Source organism: Oncorhynchus kisutch, linkage group LG15 (assembly GCF_002021735.2).
Source record: "Oncorhynchus kisutch isolate 150728-3 linkage group LG15, Okis_V2, whole genome shotgun sequence".
Classification (NCBI taxonomy): Eukaryota; Metazoa; Chordata; class Actinopteri; order Salmoniformes; family Salmonidae; genus Oncorhynchus; species Oncorhynchus kisutch.
This window is the reverse complement of record NC_034188.2, coordinates 69,834,892-69,854,133: the sequence shown is the minus strand read 5'-3', so window position 1 is coordinate 69,854,133 and position 19,242 is coordinate 69,834,892. Positions and strand designations below refer to the sequence as shown.

The 19,242-nt window shown below is 43.9% G+C and overlaps 1 protein-coding gene across 3 annotated transcripts in view; it reads left to right on the top strand.

The window, feature by feature from the left end:
• LOC109905795 (protein C-ets-1) overlaps positions 1 to 3,485 on the top strand; it is a 46,864-nt gene extending 43,379 nt beyond the window's left edge. For all 3 annotated transcript variants that reach the window (XM_020503400.2, XM_020503401.2, XM_031791010.1), the window contains one exon: positions 192 to 3,485. In XM_020503400.2, coding sequence (XP_020358989.1) covers positions 192 to 407 — 216 coding nt within the window. In that variant the 3' untranslated portion in view covers positions 408 to 3,485. The remainder of the gene's footprint in view (positions 1 to 191) is intronic.
• Positions 3,486 to 19,242: the final 15,757 nt, after the last annotated feature.

Here is a 19,242-nt window from a genome sequence, read left to right as displayed (position 1 = left end):
AACAACAGCGTTATTTGCCTTACTTAGATTCAGAGAAACCTTTGCGGTATCAGGTACATTTAGCTACATTAAATATTGGTCCATGTCAAGAGAAGACATGTACACGATAATATTGTAATGTGAGGTTAGTGTATAGCTCTGTCTCAAGGTTGGTACATGGTGTAACTGGGTGCCTTTTCCCTGTGACTCAGGTGGCTCGGCGGTGGGGGAAGAGAAAAAACAAGCCCAAGATGAACTACGAAAAGCTGAGCCGAGGCCTGCGCTACTACTACGACAAGAACATAATCCACAAGACATCAGGGAAGCGCTATGTCTACCGCTTTGTCTGTGACTTAAAAAGCCTGCTGGGATATACCCCTGAGGAGCTCCATGCCATGCTGGACGTCAAGCCTGATGTGGACGAGTGAAAACAGAGGGATGAGAGAACAGAAATAGTAGAAGAATAGGAGAGTAAAGGAGCCGAGGGGACTAGGGCTCAGAGATTGATGCCGTCCGGTTAAAGAGGGTGCCCATTTTGGGACCAAACCTAAACTGTGGTCTGTATCATTTTGAGCTGTTGTCAGATGACGTTCAAAAAGGAAGCACATGCCAAACGTGAAAATTGATAATATGTTGCATTTGAGATAGTGTGTATGGTAGCTGTATGTATATACTGGCATTACTTAGTAGCTCAAGACACATGGAAAGCTATCAGTTAGAATAGAGTGGCCATTTAGCCTAAGTAGCACAAGAAACTGACATTGAGGAAGGGGGCCAAGAGACAGTGAAAGATTCATTATAAGGAAGGACATGAATGGAGATGATTTCCTGCTATGAAATCTGTTGCCAAATATAAAATGGAAAGTAGTGGAAATAGATCACTGTTTCTCTGCCACACTCCACACAATAGGCATGGGTAGAGTTCTCAGCTTGGACCAAAAAAGTGTTGTTTTTGTTACTATTGTTTCAGAAGCATAATGTTTGTGTCAGTATTATCGTTGAGATTCAACTCCTGGTGTGCTGTTTAGTCTCAGTACGACCAGGGTTCCCCCTTTTTACATTTTTTTATTTTTATGAAGGTATTATGAAACCAAACGTTGCACCATTTAATGTTAAGTTAGTCCTGTCTCCTCTCTGTGAAAGCCCAATAACTGAAACATGCTGATATGACTATCAGATGACACTAGACACGGGCCTTTTTACTCATTTTCATAGGTTGGATGGAGAGTTACTTACTCATACCAAGAACGGTTGATAGACACCTGAAAGTAACCGTTGCTTTAAAACTGACGCTTTCAGCTCTGCACATTTGCCGCTTCACTATAGAAATATACTGTCTTACCACAAGTAATACAAATCCTCAGACACCCTTTCTGTGGTGAGTTTTGAAAGTATTTGGACATGAAAGAGTCAAATGTGCCCATCACAATCTGTACATTGAGTGGTTTTCCAAACCCCCATTTTAGCATTGCTTTAGAAGAGAGCAGAGAGGGAGGCACCTGTTGTCAACAAATTGAATTGCAAGCCATGTACGATGGATGGTTTTTGTAGTCAAAAGAGAAAGCTTAGGAATGTAGAGTGTACTGTATTTGTGTGTGTTACGTGGTGTTCTCTGAATGAAGGGAAGCTGCCATAGCTAGGTAAGGTATATCAAGGTGCATGATGGTAGTAGGGTGAAAAGAGAAGGGTTCAAAGCAAGGAGTGTAAACTTTGGATGACTGTTTGAAAAAGAGGGAGATGAGAGGAGGACTTGGTAGTTTTGGGAGGGAACCGTGGAGTTGTGAAGTTAATCAGTAGTGGCTGAAAGAGAATTATCATCATTATGGCATGAGGATGACATTAATGCTTGTGCTATTGTACAGCTTGGAGTCTTTTGTTAACTGAAATGTTTGTAAAGATGCTCCATTTCACCAACGAGGAGGTAGAGATCGACAGGAAACAGGACTACCATAAACAGTTGGGCTAAAGGACTACTGGGAGAGATGTGGCATTATATGCTATTTTCTTACCATGCTTTGTACATGCTGTTCTATTTCTAAGACATAAGGACACCCAATTCAGTATATGGAAAGGATCAATGAAATGACATGCCCTGAATACTGTATGTACTTGTGCAGCTTACTCAAGAGCCACAGTAGTTGTGCTGGTTGGGTTTTGAGTAATGTCGTCAGTGGGAACATGACTATATGCAGGTCTTATGGGAAAAGCCAAAGTCAAGAAATATCATCTTAAAATACAAATGTTATTGTTTACAGTGGCTGAATGTTACCCATTCTGATGAAAATAGGTTTTGAAATGTTTATTTGTACAGATTGTATTTCATAACGCTTTATTAAGACCCAGATGAAACAAATAAGCAAGAGACAAAGCAGGAATAATAACCAAACCCATGTGAGGTCTGGGCGATAGATAGAGCCTTGGGTATGTCCACCATCTTGAAGGACAGGAACTGTTATTCCCTCACATTCAAAGTGTTGTTTCTGCTTTGATCTTTTGATTTGTTGGAAAGCACTCAGTGTTAGGACTCAGTGAAGATATTTGGCTGGACTGACTGAAGTTCCCTCTTGAGATTATAGGAAAGGGATTTCTGTCCATATTAGTTACTTTTTTGTTGGGCAACTGACCACAGGGTTGGTTTTTCTAGTGTCAGCCAGCACAAACACACACGCACACACACACACACAGACCACACACCACACACACACACACACGTAATCTTGTGTAGAGAAGATTGAATTCTCTTGAACAAATCAATCCACCCAATCTCTGTGGTTCATTATGCACGCTACATTTCCAGGATTCACATCACTGTTTGATTATTACTGTTCAGATATTTTTCCTCCAAAAAATGTTTTATGTTAGGGCAACTGTTCATGTTTAAATATATGCTTAACTTGTTGTTGATGATGCCTTCCAGCTCCTAGCCAGTCACCATTTTGAGTAGATCAGAATATATTATCTTTGTTTAAATGGAACATATACTGTGTCTGTTTGGACTTCAAGTCAAGTTTGTTTCAGTAAATGTCATATACGTTAAGTTGTGGACACAAGTATTGCACAGATCTTTCTAAATGGACTAAATACATAAATACACAGATACCTTGCGATATTAGCATATCTCAGACTGATCCATTAGGAAACCTTTTTTGTTATGGATGGTGTTGGTTTTTTTGTATATTTTATAGTGTTTCTGTATTTTGTTAATGAGATAATTTTTTATGTATTTAGTTCACAAACATTTGAATATTTTTCAATAATTTATATTTTATAAAAGAAAAAGACGCAGACAGCTGGTGCTTTCATGGGAAATAAAGGTAGCACAGGAAAAAAATGTAGCGATTTTCTTTCGATATAGAGAATAGACCTACCTGTCTGTTAAGGAAAAAGGCTGATGCTGGCCCATCATTGATTTCTGCTGGGAAGTTTTATAAACTGTTGCTTCTATTTCTTAATGTACTTAAAAAATGTTACGTTATAAAAAAATATACGTGAACAAATATTTCATACTTTGTGTGTATTGTGTGGTTATTCCTTCTAATATTACCAGAGCAAAAACGGCTTTTGAAACATTACATCACAATGTAATTCCAATTACATACATTGGAAACAAGTTAAATATTTCTTAAAGAAAGCAGATTCGCAGATTGCTGTCGTACTTGGCTTCCTGGCCTTGACTACATGCCAAAAGAAAGGTTGGTCAGTTAGTCTATCGTTTTGTAAACATAATAGAAGTACCTACACATTATCCTCAAAATAATTCTGCATACTCATGTTAATAACCACCTGTGCATGTACTGATGAACACATCTAGGCCTATTCACATCCAATACCTGCCTGAGCAAGTCAGTATCTCACTCAATCATGATAACACTAAGACTGTGTAAGGCAGCCCAATTCTGATATTTTTCCCACTAATTGGTCTTTTGACTAGTAAAATCAGATATTTTCACATCAAATCTTTTTCAGAGCTGATCTGATTGGTCTAAAGATCAATTAGTAGAAAAACTATCTGAATTGGGCTACCCAAATACATCTACAATGTGCAGATCAACAGTATGTATTGATTGGTCTCTCGGTCTCAGAACCCAGTTTGGTGGTAGATCCTAGTCCCATCTGAAAGGCATGCTGGGATGTCGCTGGTGTGTACCTGGCTAACAAGAGTGTCACTTCCACGGCGATGGGTGACGTCAAAGCAGAAACAGGCACGCCGGGCCCATTCATGTGTTTGTAGAACTAGGGTCCTAGTAATTCCACTATAGATTAAAAAAAACATAGATGCTGTGACCTCTCCCCAGCCACTGCCCTGGCTGACACAGCACAGCACAGCTGTCTGGCTCCTCTAGAACAGCACATAAGGCAAAAGGCCAAGGACCAGTCCCAATACAGACTAGTGTCTTTATCCCAGAATGGTCTGTAGCAAACTAAACTTGATAAGTTATTGGCATAAAGATTAAATATTTTATTTTCCTTTACTGGGATGATACTGTATATTGGCTTGGTTTGAGATGCCACATCAGGACATAGGCTAGTCCTTGAAATCCATACCATATTTAGAACGATTGTCTAGTACATCATAGCGTGCAGTATGTTCTTGGTTCAAATAAGCTGCAGTGAATACTTTTAGGTTAGAACAGGAGAACATTGAATGAGACATTGATAGAACATTTGTAGGAAGTGTTAAAACTATAGTCTCAGACTCCTTAACAAAATAAAGTGTATTATTTTTACTGGGACTTGGATGCAACATGACTAAAACTTTCCGTACCTGCAACTTTCTATAAATATAGCAGACAGGATGTAGATACTGACACACTTTCGCATGCACGCATACACTCACATACACACACATACACACACATACACACACATACATACTGTACTGCTGGCTAATTTCCCCCTGGACAGGATGAATATATATTTAGCAGAGGGTAGCTTAAGTTAGGCAGGTTGTTCTTCCAACATTCAGCATTCCATCCCCCTGGGCCTGTGATCCAGACCAGACACTATAACCAGGCAACATAGTCTTTAAACACTTCACTGGAAGCTCTGGGAGCCCCTTGTGCCAAAGAACCTGGAACATAACCCAACACATTATGATACCATTCACACCTGCTGGTTTCACAACCAAAGAGAGAGACATTCAGACGAGGTGGGGATTTCACATGGTTCTTTTTTGTATCTCACTCAACTCACAGACTGCTATAGTCACTGGTGTAAAGAGAAAAGAGAGAGAACCGAACAGCGGAATAGAAAATAAAACTGTAGCGCCTGGCGGTGTCACCGAGACGGAGATGTCTGCCTCCCTGCCTGAGACCCCATGTCGCTCACAGCTTACTCCGCTCCAGAAACGGGGAGAGACGCATTTGTCAGACTTCAACCCAAATATTTATCTAATGGCCTCGCTTGCGAAGCTTCATCTGTCTCCTACGCCTAGTCTTCCCATGAGTGAGAAAGGATGAGGAGGAGAAGGAAGATGAAGAGGAGGAGGAGGAGGAGGAAGAGGAGGATGAAGAGGATGAGGAAGAGGAGGAGGAAGAGGAGGAGGATGGTACACACGAAGGTTCAGATAGATAGCTGCGCTATATAGGCTGGTGAAATGTGTTGCTCAACACAGTTAAAGATGACATGGTTAACCTGAAAAGACTGAGATGAAGGGGAAGAAGAAAGTAGGAGGAGGACAGGAGGTTTGTCTGGCTGTGTGGCCATGAGATTCCCATAACCACCTGACCTAAACAGGAAAAACTCCTAGCCCTACTTAGTAAGTATGTTGTGCAGGGCTATTGCATAGTTGGTTAAGAAATGTGTACACAGGATGGTGGTAGGATCCACGATGCCTGATCTCTGCCTCTTTCAGTACTTAATCACAGCTCCTCTGTAGGGAGAGAGGGAGAGTGTGACGCAGACAGATACAGCTCACTGCTTCCATTATGCAGAGAAGGCATGAAATATGACCAACATTCCCCTCGGCCCCCCATTGGTGGTAACACAACAGAGTGGTTTCTATTCTGGTCTTATTGCGTGGCTGGTAGCCTAGTGGTTAGAGCGTTGGACTAGTAACTGGAAGGTTGAAAGATTGAATCCCACAGCTGACAAGGTAAAAATCTGTCCCACTGTTCGTAGCCTGTCATTGAAAATACAAATTTGTTCTTAAGTGACTTGCCTAGTTAAATAAAGGTAAAATAATATAATTGTTCTTCATGGTAGAGTCTCCTTGGTTGGGTTAATATGGACCCAGGGTAGGAGTGGTGTCTGGGGAACACATAAACACATTACCCCATGCCTGTTACAAGAGACCACATATTTTCCAACGGTCTGACTCTTCTCATGGGTCCTGCTGTTACCGAACATCACTCAGAGATGGAGGATTTACACAATCACCACAGTGGTCAGAGACTGAGTAAGCACCCATAAAGCAGAATGATGTTTATGGAACGTACATGTAAGTAACAAACTTCATTGACACAAAAAAATACATTTTATTTACTCTGACTTCCCACTCAGGGAAAAGGAGGTAGTCAATCTCCTGTTTTTTTATTTCCTTTCTCATTCAACTGTGTGTATTGTGGTGAAGGAGATGGGTTGACCCACATGTCACTGCAGGTGGAGGACTGTATTATACAGGTTTATGAAGGTCACGGCTGGGGCATCCTCAGCTTGGGCTTCAATTTACATTTTTATTGCTGTTGTCGCATCCCCAGTTAATATGCCGTTGACTCCCAGAGGCACCCCTGGTCCTCCTGGTAGCCCTGTTGAAATGAGAGCCAGTCTTGGGGCTGGTGGGCCACACACCCTGCATTCATAAGGGCTTGGGTACCAGGGACCTGACATTCTGGGCAGGAAATGGACTGGCTTCACATGGTAATGTGGACTTTCCATTAGTAATGGTGATTGATTTACAACCTAGGCACTACAGCACCTGTCAGACACAGGGCCACAATGAAGGGGGCTTCTTTGTGAGGAGGTGAAGGAGGAGATGTGTGTCTGAGGACTGGAGTGGTCTTTCCTGGTTAAGGGGAGAGTGAGGAGGGTTGGTGGGGTGAAGGGGTGGTCGTGAAGGTATTGAGCCACTCTCCTGCATTCATTAGAAAATGCATACTCCAGACGACAACAACAAAGGGGAAAGGTAATACGCCATAATTTATTTTCTTGAATAAAGGTAATTTCCAATTTTGGTCTATATTTATAGGTCTAAATGTATAGGTCTATAGGAAGCGTTTCAGTTGGAAATAAGAATGTGATAAGAATGTGATTCCATGCATGTGTTCCTCTCTTTGTACAAGTGGATTGTGTGTGTGTGTGTGTGTGTGTGTGTGTGTCAGCTTGCCTGTGTGCGTGTGTGTGTGCAGCTGGGTTAGAACAGGTTTTGGTCACTGTCCAGTTGTAGGACCAAATTTTTTTCTCTTCTCTTTTACTGCGGGTCGGCTGGGATTCAGCAACTTTCCCAGGACATCTGCTCAGAGCGCCCACGTTAGAGCCCTTGGCCAATCAGACTGTTTTGAACACCCCTCAGACCAGCGTGTGCTGTGCTGTGATTGGCTTCTGGAGCCAGGGCCCAGAAAGAGAAGGCCTGAGAATTTTCCCCCACATTTTCTTTTCTGCCTTGGCTCTCGCCAACATCTGTTTCCAATCACAGTCAGCGAGCAGTCCCCCCACCCACCCTCCCACCCCCCCCGGTCTGGCTTTCACGAACACATACCAGTCCCATGCAGGCCACCCCCTCAACTCCTGCCATTGCCGCCCACCCCTCAAAGGCCCACAGTCCTCTCTCTCTCTCCGCTAAGGAACCTCCATTCCCTCTCCCTTTCTATTCACTTCTCGCTTGTAACAACTCCTTGCATTACATTCATAAGGAGTATGAAACCTTTCAAACAACCTTCAACAAATAAGGGAAGGGTTAATGGTCTAGCGTTGTCTGAGGGACATTGAGTCTGTCAGCAAATTAAGTTGATTTCATTAAATGTTATAAAGTCATTATTACAATAAATCAAAACAATATTATTCTCTAATATCCTTGGTTAGAAATATAACTGGCTTGAGAGTTAAGATGTTTTCCATTGTGGGTGTGAGAGTTGTGGGTAGTTAAAGAGAGAGTGGATCAGATGTGAATATCTTAAATGAGCTAAAGTGAACACGCAAACACACGCACTCACGCACACAGCTAGATCATGGAATCCCACTCCCACCCTCTCCCTGAGAAAACAGGGCTAGGGTCAACCCTCTTCACCAAAGCCCCTTGACTTCTACTCGCTCTCTTTTCTCTTCATATGTAGCTTGCCTTTCCCCCTTTAACTTCAACTCCCAGCTCCTCCCCCTTAATTCAACTATTTCAGCCTCATGTGTGGTCAGTTGTAGCTCTTCTTGCGTGACTTTCAACCATGCAGATCAAATCAATAAATAGTGAAAACCCTGCTTATCATAGCAGGTACTTTCCATACATATTCAGAAATAAGCATGGCGAATCACTGTAGGCAAACAAAAACACACACGCTAAGGAGGCTGTCTTACTGTATTATTTCTGCCAGATAACCACTCCGAGGCTTCAAGGCTAAACATGGGAAACAGGTTTTTGGAGAGAAATGTTAGTCAGAGAAAGGATAAGGATTTTTCCAATTCCCACGAAAATGTTCTGTTCAACCTGTACTGTGCAGTGCAAACACAATGGATGTCGTATACATCAATAAATCAAGGACAACGAACACTGTAGCTCTGATGCCAGAATTGAACCACACACTACCATCATTTCCTGAACAGCCACTGATAAAGGGTACAACAAACATATTAGCGCCAAGGCACAAACACATGTCATTGTTTTCTAGTGAGTGCCAGAGAGTAACCTCAGAAGTAGATGCAGACTGTGCTTGAGCTTCCTTCCCATTGACCTTTGACCCTTAACTTCATTGACTCTCTGGCCTGCTGCTGAAGCTCCTGCTGAAGCTGTTGTGATTTAGTGCCCAGTAGTGCTGACTGCTCTTCCTGGGTAATCTCAGGGCTGGCCTGGACTGGCATTAAATCTACTATCTCTGTCAAGAGGGAACTAGGGTAAAACTACAGACTGGGTTTTTAGGTTGTGTCTTTTGCCTAAGACATTTTCTGGTCAATCTCATTGATCCAACCTGAACTGAACGCAAATAAAACATTATGAGTATTTTAATTGACCGTCTTCTTTCCTGTAGTTGCTGCACAGGCACTTGTGAAAGTAGAAGAGTTGTGTCCCTTTGGTTACCTCTGACTGTGGGAATTGGGGTCTCCCTCTCAGAGGTGGCTGACCAGGATGCCAGAGTGCAAGCACTGGCAATAACCAAAAATAAAAACATGGACACAGAACAAATATAGATGAATGTGTGTGACTGCAGCCTGTGCTAATTAAGCAGAAGAAGGGAAAAATAAATGAAAGTATATTCAGCACCTGCTATCCCACATTCCTTAGTGACTCATGGGGAATTGGTGACCTGCTTCTTTCTCGCTTCACAGTAAAGGGCTCTATTCAATCCATATCATGGAAATTCTGCGCTAAAGTCCAATGACATTTTAAAGGCAATGCTCCCTCATTGGCAAAAACAGCATTCACGGTAAATGTTGCATATGTTGGCTCAATCGCTTCAGCAATAGGGATTATTAGAGCCCTGAGTATTTGTCTATCTTTTTAAGGCTGATTAATTATGTTGTCAATTTAAAGTACACCTCTACAGCTGCCAAACAAATGGGTCCTCATCTGAAGCTAAAAGACTTCAGCCCAAACTGGGTGACACTTTAAACTGTAAGCAGTTTAACAGAAAAAAAATGCAAAATGTTCACAGTCTTACTTTGACTGAAAACACCAGAGAGTACAGCAGATAGTGTCCTCAGGAGGAATTCAACCCTCCCTATCTCTTCCAATGGCCACATTCAGTAAATCTGTGACAACCTTTGGCATCTCAGAGGTTAAAGCTTTGTGGGAAAGGACAAGAGCGTTTAGAGTTTGTGTGAACAAAGACATACACAACATGAATGAACTCATACAACATGAATTAACTCACACAACATAAATTAACTAATTTTCTTGCAATAATACAGTAAAATATCTCTCGTCTGCCTTGAGCCATAAACTAGGCGGGCAAAAACTTACACAAGAAAACATTCCTGAATTGATTGGTCTGCTGGTCGGTGGCTTTGCCAGTGGTCAGGGCAGCTAGGGCGCCAGGGGAGAAGGCCAATGGGACTTGGTGGGTTTTGAGTGGTTTTGAGTGGTTTTCTGCCCATGAGTAGGCATCTCAACGGCAGAAGTTGGTCACAGGTGGAGTTCCACATCAATGCTCTTTGGTGCTGCAGTTGCTAATGGAAATACGATGTTCTTCATGGGAACTAGCAAGAGCTCCTAAAGGTCAGAAATCATAGTCACCCTTACGTTTTCATTTATTCGTTTTCTGTATTTAAAATGTCACAACCTTACTGATGTAATATGGAAAAATCTGAAGGAGTTAATAGACAGGTGATTATGGCTAGATAAGGTTTCAGTTTGTCAAGAACATGGAAACATGTTCTCTTTTCACTGTAGTTCAAAGGGTGACTGTCTATATTTGGAAACAGAGGTTTCTTGAAGTCATTCCCGAAGTTGCTCTAAAGTTAGTCAGTGACATATTTTTCCTTGTTCACGATCACACTACAAAATCATAATCTCCCCTGGTTATTTTCAGTGGATGGCAACATTCCACACACCAACAGTGTACAATACCTAGAATATAGTTTGGTAAGTACCACTGCATCTCTCCATGGAAGCTGAAATCATGCAATCCACTACGCCACGTTGCCAGTAGTATTTTTCCACACAATCTTTCTGTATGACTAAGTAGACACATCAGCCTTCTCTCACTGTGTCAGAGAGTGACATCACAAGACACTGTCCAAACTCCCTCCTATGACCTAGCATCCCCCCCATACACCCCCAAGGCCCTTAGGCCTACATTGCGTGTATCTCATGAAAGCCAGAGAGAAAAAGTGTAAAAAATTGTGAGGAAAGGTTCCCTGGGCCTGCTTCCCAAGCATGCGTTGCCCAGACTCAGGCAGCAATATAAACAGGGCCCTCCAAGTGACTAAGGCCTACTATAAACCACAGTTAGGCGTCTGTCTGTGCCAGCTGGGTACCACCCCACTGAGTCAATTAAACTTTAAAAGACAAGAGAGAAAATACAATGTAACACATACAATCAATAGTGAGGGAACGTGAGGGGAAGGAAGGAAAGCAGTTTTTCACACACTGCATAGTAGACAAACTCAGCTCAGGTCACCCACTTTCCCACACAAGGATCCCAGTGACATATGGACATTGAGTTAGTGTTGGAAGAACTTCCCATAACTTTGTGTGACTGCATGTGTGTCTGTGTATATGTGTGTGTGTCTGTGTATATGTGTGTGGGTCTGTGTATTATATCTGTGTGTCTGTGTATGTGTCTGTGTGTGTGTCTGCGTGTGTGTATGTGTTTGTGAGTGTGTGTGACTGCCCAAAAGCAGTTATTTTCCAGTCGGAACTGGAATGCTTCTAGGAATGACAGCTTCATGACAAAGGAGGTGTAGGCGAAGGAGGTAGTCCTCTTGATTCTCATAGCACTATAGACTGAACAGGGATGTTGAAACCCCTCACTAAGCCCAGATGAAGGTTGCTGGTCTAAGTTTGGCCCTTAGGTTGCCCCCAGTGTTCTCTTCGGGGGTGTGGCGTCTAGCAGAGATGTGTTGGGAGGGAACGAGGGGAGGAGGGGGGTCTGGTTCTCAGGTCTGAGCCAGAGCAGACAGTCCTGCTCCTTATCAGTGTAACATGGTGGGGTTAGACTAAAGATTACTCACAAACCACCCTGTAGTCTCTTCAGTTATGATAGTGGTTGTGTAATACATAACACACACTAACAGTAGTCTATTGAGGTAGCTGGATCTGAGTCATAACACAATATAAGTGGTTTCGATACTTGTAATAATTCTGACAGTTGTTTGAAGTAGGAACAAGAGAGGTGATAGCTGAATAAAGAGAAGCTACAGCAACGAGTTGAAAAAGGACAAAGGGCAGAAAGTGTAGTATGCTAGAAAAACAAATGAGGAACACAAGGGGGAATAACATTAATTATTAACCTTGGAGTGACCATTTTCTGGAACAATGCTAACATGTTTACACACGGCTCCTAAATGAAGTCAGAAAGAGGTCATAACCCCTGGAGCCACTTGGCCGCGGAGACTCCAGTCCCGACCACTTGTGTGGCACTGTTGTTCGGTCTATGAGGCAAGGCGAAACAACAGAAGAGAAAACACACACAGAGCTAACTATCTTTAACTGTGCGGGCCGGGCTGGGTGCCTCAGTCCACTCAGTGGGACAACAACCTCCCTCCCTCCCTCCCAGGCGATTCCCATTCCCACATCACAGGGTTGAGCGAGGCGAGGCAAGGCGGACTCGCTCTATGGCAATCTCCTGGGCCGTGGCTGTTGGCTGGGAAAGGCCAGGGCCCACCGTTCTCACATCCTCCCCCTGCAGCACAGCAAGAAGGCTCGGATCAGCCCAAAGGCAGATGTGTAGTTGGGGACTTGGCCCGTGCTCCAGCCTCCAGCACCAGTGCAGAGGAGAGAGGCAGGGAAGGGGAGAGCCAACCAGTGCAGCAGTGGTGTGAGTAGTTTTAGGTGATATGGAGACTGATTTACAACAGGACAGTCACTGACTGCAGCATACATACTGGTGAGAGAAGTTCTCTTGTTACAACTGCTTGCGTGGACAAGAACAAACTCCTCCTGCAATGTTCATGCTGATGAATACGTGCAATTCTATACTCTGCAGACTACAAATACACCAACTTTCTAAACTTAGACTGCACTGCCAAAACACTGCCAAAGGACAGATGTGCACCAAAAAGAGTGCTACTCTAGCTTGAACACCCCATTCTCTCTTCCCCCCATGCAGCAAAGTAGATAAGGGAGGAGAGAGAAAAGGTCTGTTTTTTGGGTAAATTAACCTGGCAACCATCAGTGTGTTGTAGAGCTGCCAACAGGGGCTGTTCAAATCGCCACTCCTTCCCTACAATGGCCAGAGGACGTGCTCCGCTGATCAGACACACACACACACAAGCACACATACATGCATGCACACACACACACACACACACACACACACACACACACACACACACACACACACACACACACACACACACACACACACACACACACACACACACACACACACACACACACACACACACACACACACACACACACACACACACACACACACACACACACACACAGTCTCCCAGGTGGCGCAGCGGTCTAAGGCACTGCATCTCAGTGCAAGAGGCGTCACTACAGACCCTGGTTCCATTCCAGGCTGTGTCACAACCAGCCGTGATAGAGTCCCATAGGGTGGTGCACAATTGGCCCGTCTACGTCCGGGTTTGGCCGGGGTAGAGGCCCTCATTGTAAATAAGAATTTGTTCTTAACTGACTTGCCTAGTTAAATAAAATTAAAAAATGAACATACACATGTGGGTGCACACACTGGATCTTCCCTTTCAGCTGTGATTGCACTTTTCACTATCTCTCCCAGCTAAGTAGAGCAGTGGCAGGAAACCACCTTTATCAGGCACACATCGCAGCGCGACAACACCCCAGAAGACAACTCTGCAGCGCACCACAACACAGAGCTCTGTGCCGTCACCGCGTTTGAACTAAAACAACACCACTCTCTGGGACCTGCAACCCAACGCTATTCTCAAGTATTTTTGGACCGTAAGAAGCTTCAAGAAAAATGAATGCAACTGTAAACAAAAGTGTCTTGCATCCAAATTAATTTACAGACACACATCTGCATCTCATTACTAAATCTCATATCATTTGAAAACCCATCCTGACCTACACCAGCGTGGTACATTGGTTGTGTAAACACATTGTCTCAAACCAAACTGTTCTCAGCCTAAAGACGTTTGTTTATAGCAGACTCCAGCGATGGCAGCTGCTTTGAAAGTAAACTCTGGGGCTTGAGGAGCTCCAATGAGACGAGAGTGTGTTGTCATTACTATACTGTAATTGATGACTATCAGCAAGCTACCAGACCAGAGCCAGAGATCCATATCTCCCAACACTGCATTGCTTAGAGAGAACATCTGGAGGGATAAAGAGTGTGTGCAGGTGGGGTACTAAACAGCATGCCTTGCTCATGAGAAAAATATTCAAAACCCACATAGGCTTTTCAATGAACTTGTAACGATGTGTGCTGAGAGTCAGGAAGTAAGTACAGGGAGTGAGTGTTTCAATAAATAAACAAAACAATAAACACGACACACAAACAACGCACCGACATGAAACAGAGTCAATAACACCTGAGGAAAGAACCAAGGGGAGTGACAGATATAGGGAAGATAAATGAGGAGGTGACGGAGTCCAGGTGAGTGTCATGAGGCGCGGGTGCGCTTGACGATGGTGAGAGGTGTGTGGGATAATCAGCAGCCTGATGACCTAGAGGCCGGAGAGCTCTCTTGGATTGTTGAATATTGTTGAATATTTCAGACCTTGTTAAATGTAATAAGGAAAGCCTCAAAGAGACTCACACAAAAACACAATTATTACAACCCGCAGCTAGTGTTGGATTTACCCAACCAGGGCTAGATTGTTTATGAAGTATAGTTACTATCAAGGCTTATAGAAGCAGCTTATGAGAAAGAAACACCTACTTAGAAAAATGAAATATAGGATCTTTTAATTGACTAAAACAATTTCTGTGTACTATCAACTCACTAGCCCACTGGGGTCAACCTGAATAGCTTAAATAGCTGCAACTCTGCTTCAACAGATGTGCATACAGTACATACATGCGCAACACACACACACTAGCTATGTTCTGGGACACATTTTGCATCTTGAACATTGCATTTGGTTTAATGGTCTGCAGAGCTCTGTGCTATTGTGGAGATAAAACATGTCTGTTGGGTCTGCATGTAAAACCAGTTTAGAAATGACAGAGCTACTCCGGGGAAGGCCAGGAAGACATTCATGTGGAGCATCTGTGGCACAGCAGACAAGGGATTCATGTATTTTTAACCAGAGACAGGTTTTTTTATTTACCTGCAGATGCATAAAGAAATTATTTATCGATCCACCGTTTGGCTCCCCCTCTCCACAGGAGAATTAGTCAGCAGTCAGACACATGGCCCAGGCAGACAGGGAGGCAGACAGAGGGAGGCAGACAGGGAGGCAGACAGGGAGGAGAAGGGAAAGAGGGGAGCCAGGAGGAGAGGTGGGGGAGCTGGAGATGTGGGGGAGGCGGAGGGTGGCACGAGTCAAATTGAAAACATATCCTTTCAACATGTCTAATCTAGGCATCTTATCTCTGAACCGGGCGAGGAGAGGCTGATCCTAATGGTTCAAAGCCAAGCTCAATTTGAAGATGAGACCATGCAGACACTCCAGCCCAGCTGAGATGAGTGTTGATGCACACGGCAACCCACTGCCGCCCCTCCTCCCCTGGGTGGGCGGGGTCTCCTGCTGACGGACTAAGTCTACCCCTTCATCACTAGGCTGCAGTCCCCAGAGAGCAGAGGAACATAGGAATTAAATCATGGACCTTTCTTGGGCTTTTGTGTGTTTTCTTAGTTTGATGAGAAAATAATATAAAGTACTTTCTTCCAGTAATTCTAGACATTGCATTAAATGCGTAATGGGATTGTATTTTTAATGAACAATGACTCAAAGATCTACCTTGGCGGTCTACTCTAAAGCAAAATGACCACTGAGACATGTTGAGTGGTGAGTTTGCTGCCTTGACAACATAATGGCCCCAGTTTAAGTGTGGGGGTCAAATGGGAGGATCCAGTGTCAGGTCTAAAGTAACTTGGCCCAGGGTTCCAGGGTTAGCCTAACAGGAAGCCTGGAGGATACACCTTATTAGGCCTCCACTTCCTGCTACTTTGAAGCATCCAGAATTGATGACACTGGGGTTGGGTGCTGGTTTGCAGATCTGATGGATTTCCTCACGTTTTTCCAAAATACTCAGCTGATTGTTTTCATGAAAAAGTACATAGAGGGAGAGAGAGAAGAAAAAGAAGAGAGAGAAGGTGAATAAAATAACCATCTGCTGGGCCTGGGCACTCCCCAAAGCCCAGCCAAGCAGTCTGGAAAGAATCACACATCTTGGCAGTACTATAAATATCCTGTGATCCTTAGAACTCAAATGAAACGTAGGAGGATATTAAATAGATCCCAATGCCTTAAAGCCTCTGTATATCAATGCCAGTAGGTACAGTTCCTCACTAGAAATAGAGGCTCACTGGAAATAACTCTCTGAATCTATCACAGATTCACATCTAGCAGCACCTCAAATGGTCTTCAGTTCCTCCAAGCCAATACAATTCAAAAACGGTTCAGAAAATGCCCAGGCTGAACTAGTGACACTGTAAATATCTGAAAGCATGCACACTGGGCCTGTATGTCAGCCATTGGCTTGTCAACAGTCGTCTACCAAGCATGATGCATTACCATCAATGTGCAGGAACATTTGGCTGATCATTTGCTTATTTATTTCAGATCTCATATGCAAATAAGTGTAATCAAGCAATGCATATTTGAGCTACCTGAAACATGTGATGTGGTGAGTGAAATCCATGTTATAAATGATGTTGAGCATGGGGTGGTACAAGCACAAAAACCTCAGTGACAAAACATTGCAAAATCATTAACCATATGGGTACATTATAGAACATCAAACTTTAGAGTCAATAACCGCATCTATCATGGCTGTCTGCCAACATCAGAGCAGATTAACAATCTCAGAGTCACATTCATAACAGTCATTCTTCAGAAACCTGTCTACACTAAAAATTAGAATTAACTAATGAAAATTCAGTTCTGTTTTTTTACTTGTGAGGAGAGGAAAGATGGTGGCTACGTTTCTGCATAATCTGCAAGCTAAAAACAAATACACCCAGCAGTACTACTGTGTTACGGTTTTCTTTCGTCGGAGGAGAGGAGGACCAAAATGCAGCGTGGTTATTACGATACATGTTTAATAAAAGATAAACCACGAACAATAAACGTACCGCAAAAACCTAAACAGCCTATTCTGGTGCAAACTAACACAGAGACAGGAACAATCACCCACGAAACACTTAAAGAATATGGCTGCCTAAATATGGATCCCAATCAGAGACAACGATAAACACCTGCCTCTGATTGAGAACCACTCCAGGCAACCATAGACTTTTCTAGACAACCCCACCAACCATAATCCCATAACCTATAAAAAAAAAACCTAGACCAAACACACCACATAAATAACCCCAAGTCACACCCTGGCCTGACCAAAATAATAAAGAAAACACAAAATACTTAGACCAGGGCGTGACATACTGTCTCTCTCTGATATCTGTCTAGATATAGAGCCCCTCAGATATCATGTGATGATAGTGTGACAGGCACCTCACGCTTCTCTGTGCACTCAGCCATATGTTTCTTTCCACTACGAGACAGAGCAAACAAGTGGATGGTGTTTAACATACAAAGAAACCATTAGCCAAAAAACTGTTTGTCACGCCCTGGTCTGTTTCACCTGTCCTTGTGCTTGTCTCCACCCTCTCCAGGTGTCGCCCATCTTCCCCACTTATCCTCTGGGTATTTATACCTGTGTTTTCTGTCTCTCTGTGCCAGTTTGTCTTGTTTGTCAATCTTACCAGCGTTTATCCTTCCAGCTCCTGTCTTTTCTCAGCCTCTCTTTTCCTCATCCTCCTGGTTTTTGACCCTTGCCTTGCCTGTCCTGACCCTGTACCCGCCCGCCTAACCACTCTGCTCGTCCTGACCCTGTACCCGCCCGCCTAACCACTCTGCCTGTCCTGACCCTGTACCCGCCCGCCTAACCACTCTGCCCGTCCTGACCCCGTACCCGCCCGCCTAACCACTCTGCCCGTCCTGACCCTGTACCCGCCCGCCTAACCACTCTGCCTGTCATGACCATGTACCCGCCCGCCTAACCACTCTGCCCGTCCTGACCCAGTACCCGCCCGCCTAACCACTCTGCCTGTCCTGACCCTGTACCCGCCCGCCTAACGACTCTGCCTGTCCTGACCCTGTACCCGCCCGCCTAACCACTCTGCCTGTCCTGACCCTGTACCCGCCCGCCTAACCACTCTGCCTGTCCTGACCCTGTACCCGCCCGCCTAACCACTCTGCCTGTCCTGACCCTGTACCGGCCCGCCTGTCCTGACCCTGTACCCGCCCGCCTAACCACTCTGCCCGTCCTGACCCTGTACCCACCCGCCTAACCACTCTGCCTGTCCCGGAACCTGCCTGCCATCCTGTACTTTGCTCCTACTGCCTGCCTAGACCTGTAATTTGCCTTCCCCTGTTGTTACAATAAACATTGTTACTTCACACAGTCTGCACTTGCGTCTTACCTTGATACGTGATACCATAACAGGAAAATCTCACATGGAATGCAATTAGTTTCTTGGGGCAATGCGATCAAACCACACGTTGAGATTGTTTGTACATTAATGGATAGGATAATCAAACTGTAGAGCTGTATATAAACAAGATCTATATACAGGTACATTACCCACACAGCTATACACAACCAGGTCGCTACAGCATGAAATAAACGTACAACTAGCAAACAATACTGGCAGGATTTGGGCTATGTAGGCTAAAGTTAGATGGAGCCAGAGAGGCAAACCAAAGGCTCACTGTGACAGGTCCCCATGTGTCTGAACCTCTCTGGGGATTCATGTGGTTCTAGCCACTGTGTACTGTATGGAATCATGGCTCCCTCTGGGCTCCAGACACTGTTATCTGTCCCCCTCCATCATAGATAGCTCCCCCTCATCCAGCACCCCAGACTGGGGAAAGACTAGGGAGGAGGGAACTAGGCAGACTCCAGGCCTGACAGATGATAGAGTGACTCTCCCTGTCGTAAGAGCACTGTCTCCTACTATCAGACTGCAGTAACTGTAAAGTCTATACTCACTTCAGAAGGAGCCAATTTACTTAACAGTTGTGGAAATGAGTTCAACGTTCAAAGTCCTGGACCAGTTTTTCAAAGTCTGTACCTATATAATTTAGCTTGAATAACAACTAGCCACTAGGCTGGATAAACTGTTGGTGTACACAGTAAAGGAAAAGAATGAGAGCAGAAGAAATCAATCAGAAAACACTATTTGTTTAACAACATGTTCCATATTAATGAGATTACAAAAAGCCACATAAAAACATGTTAAACATAAAAACATGTTATACCTAAAATACATAAATGTCTATAAAATAGTAATAAA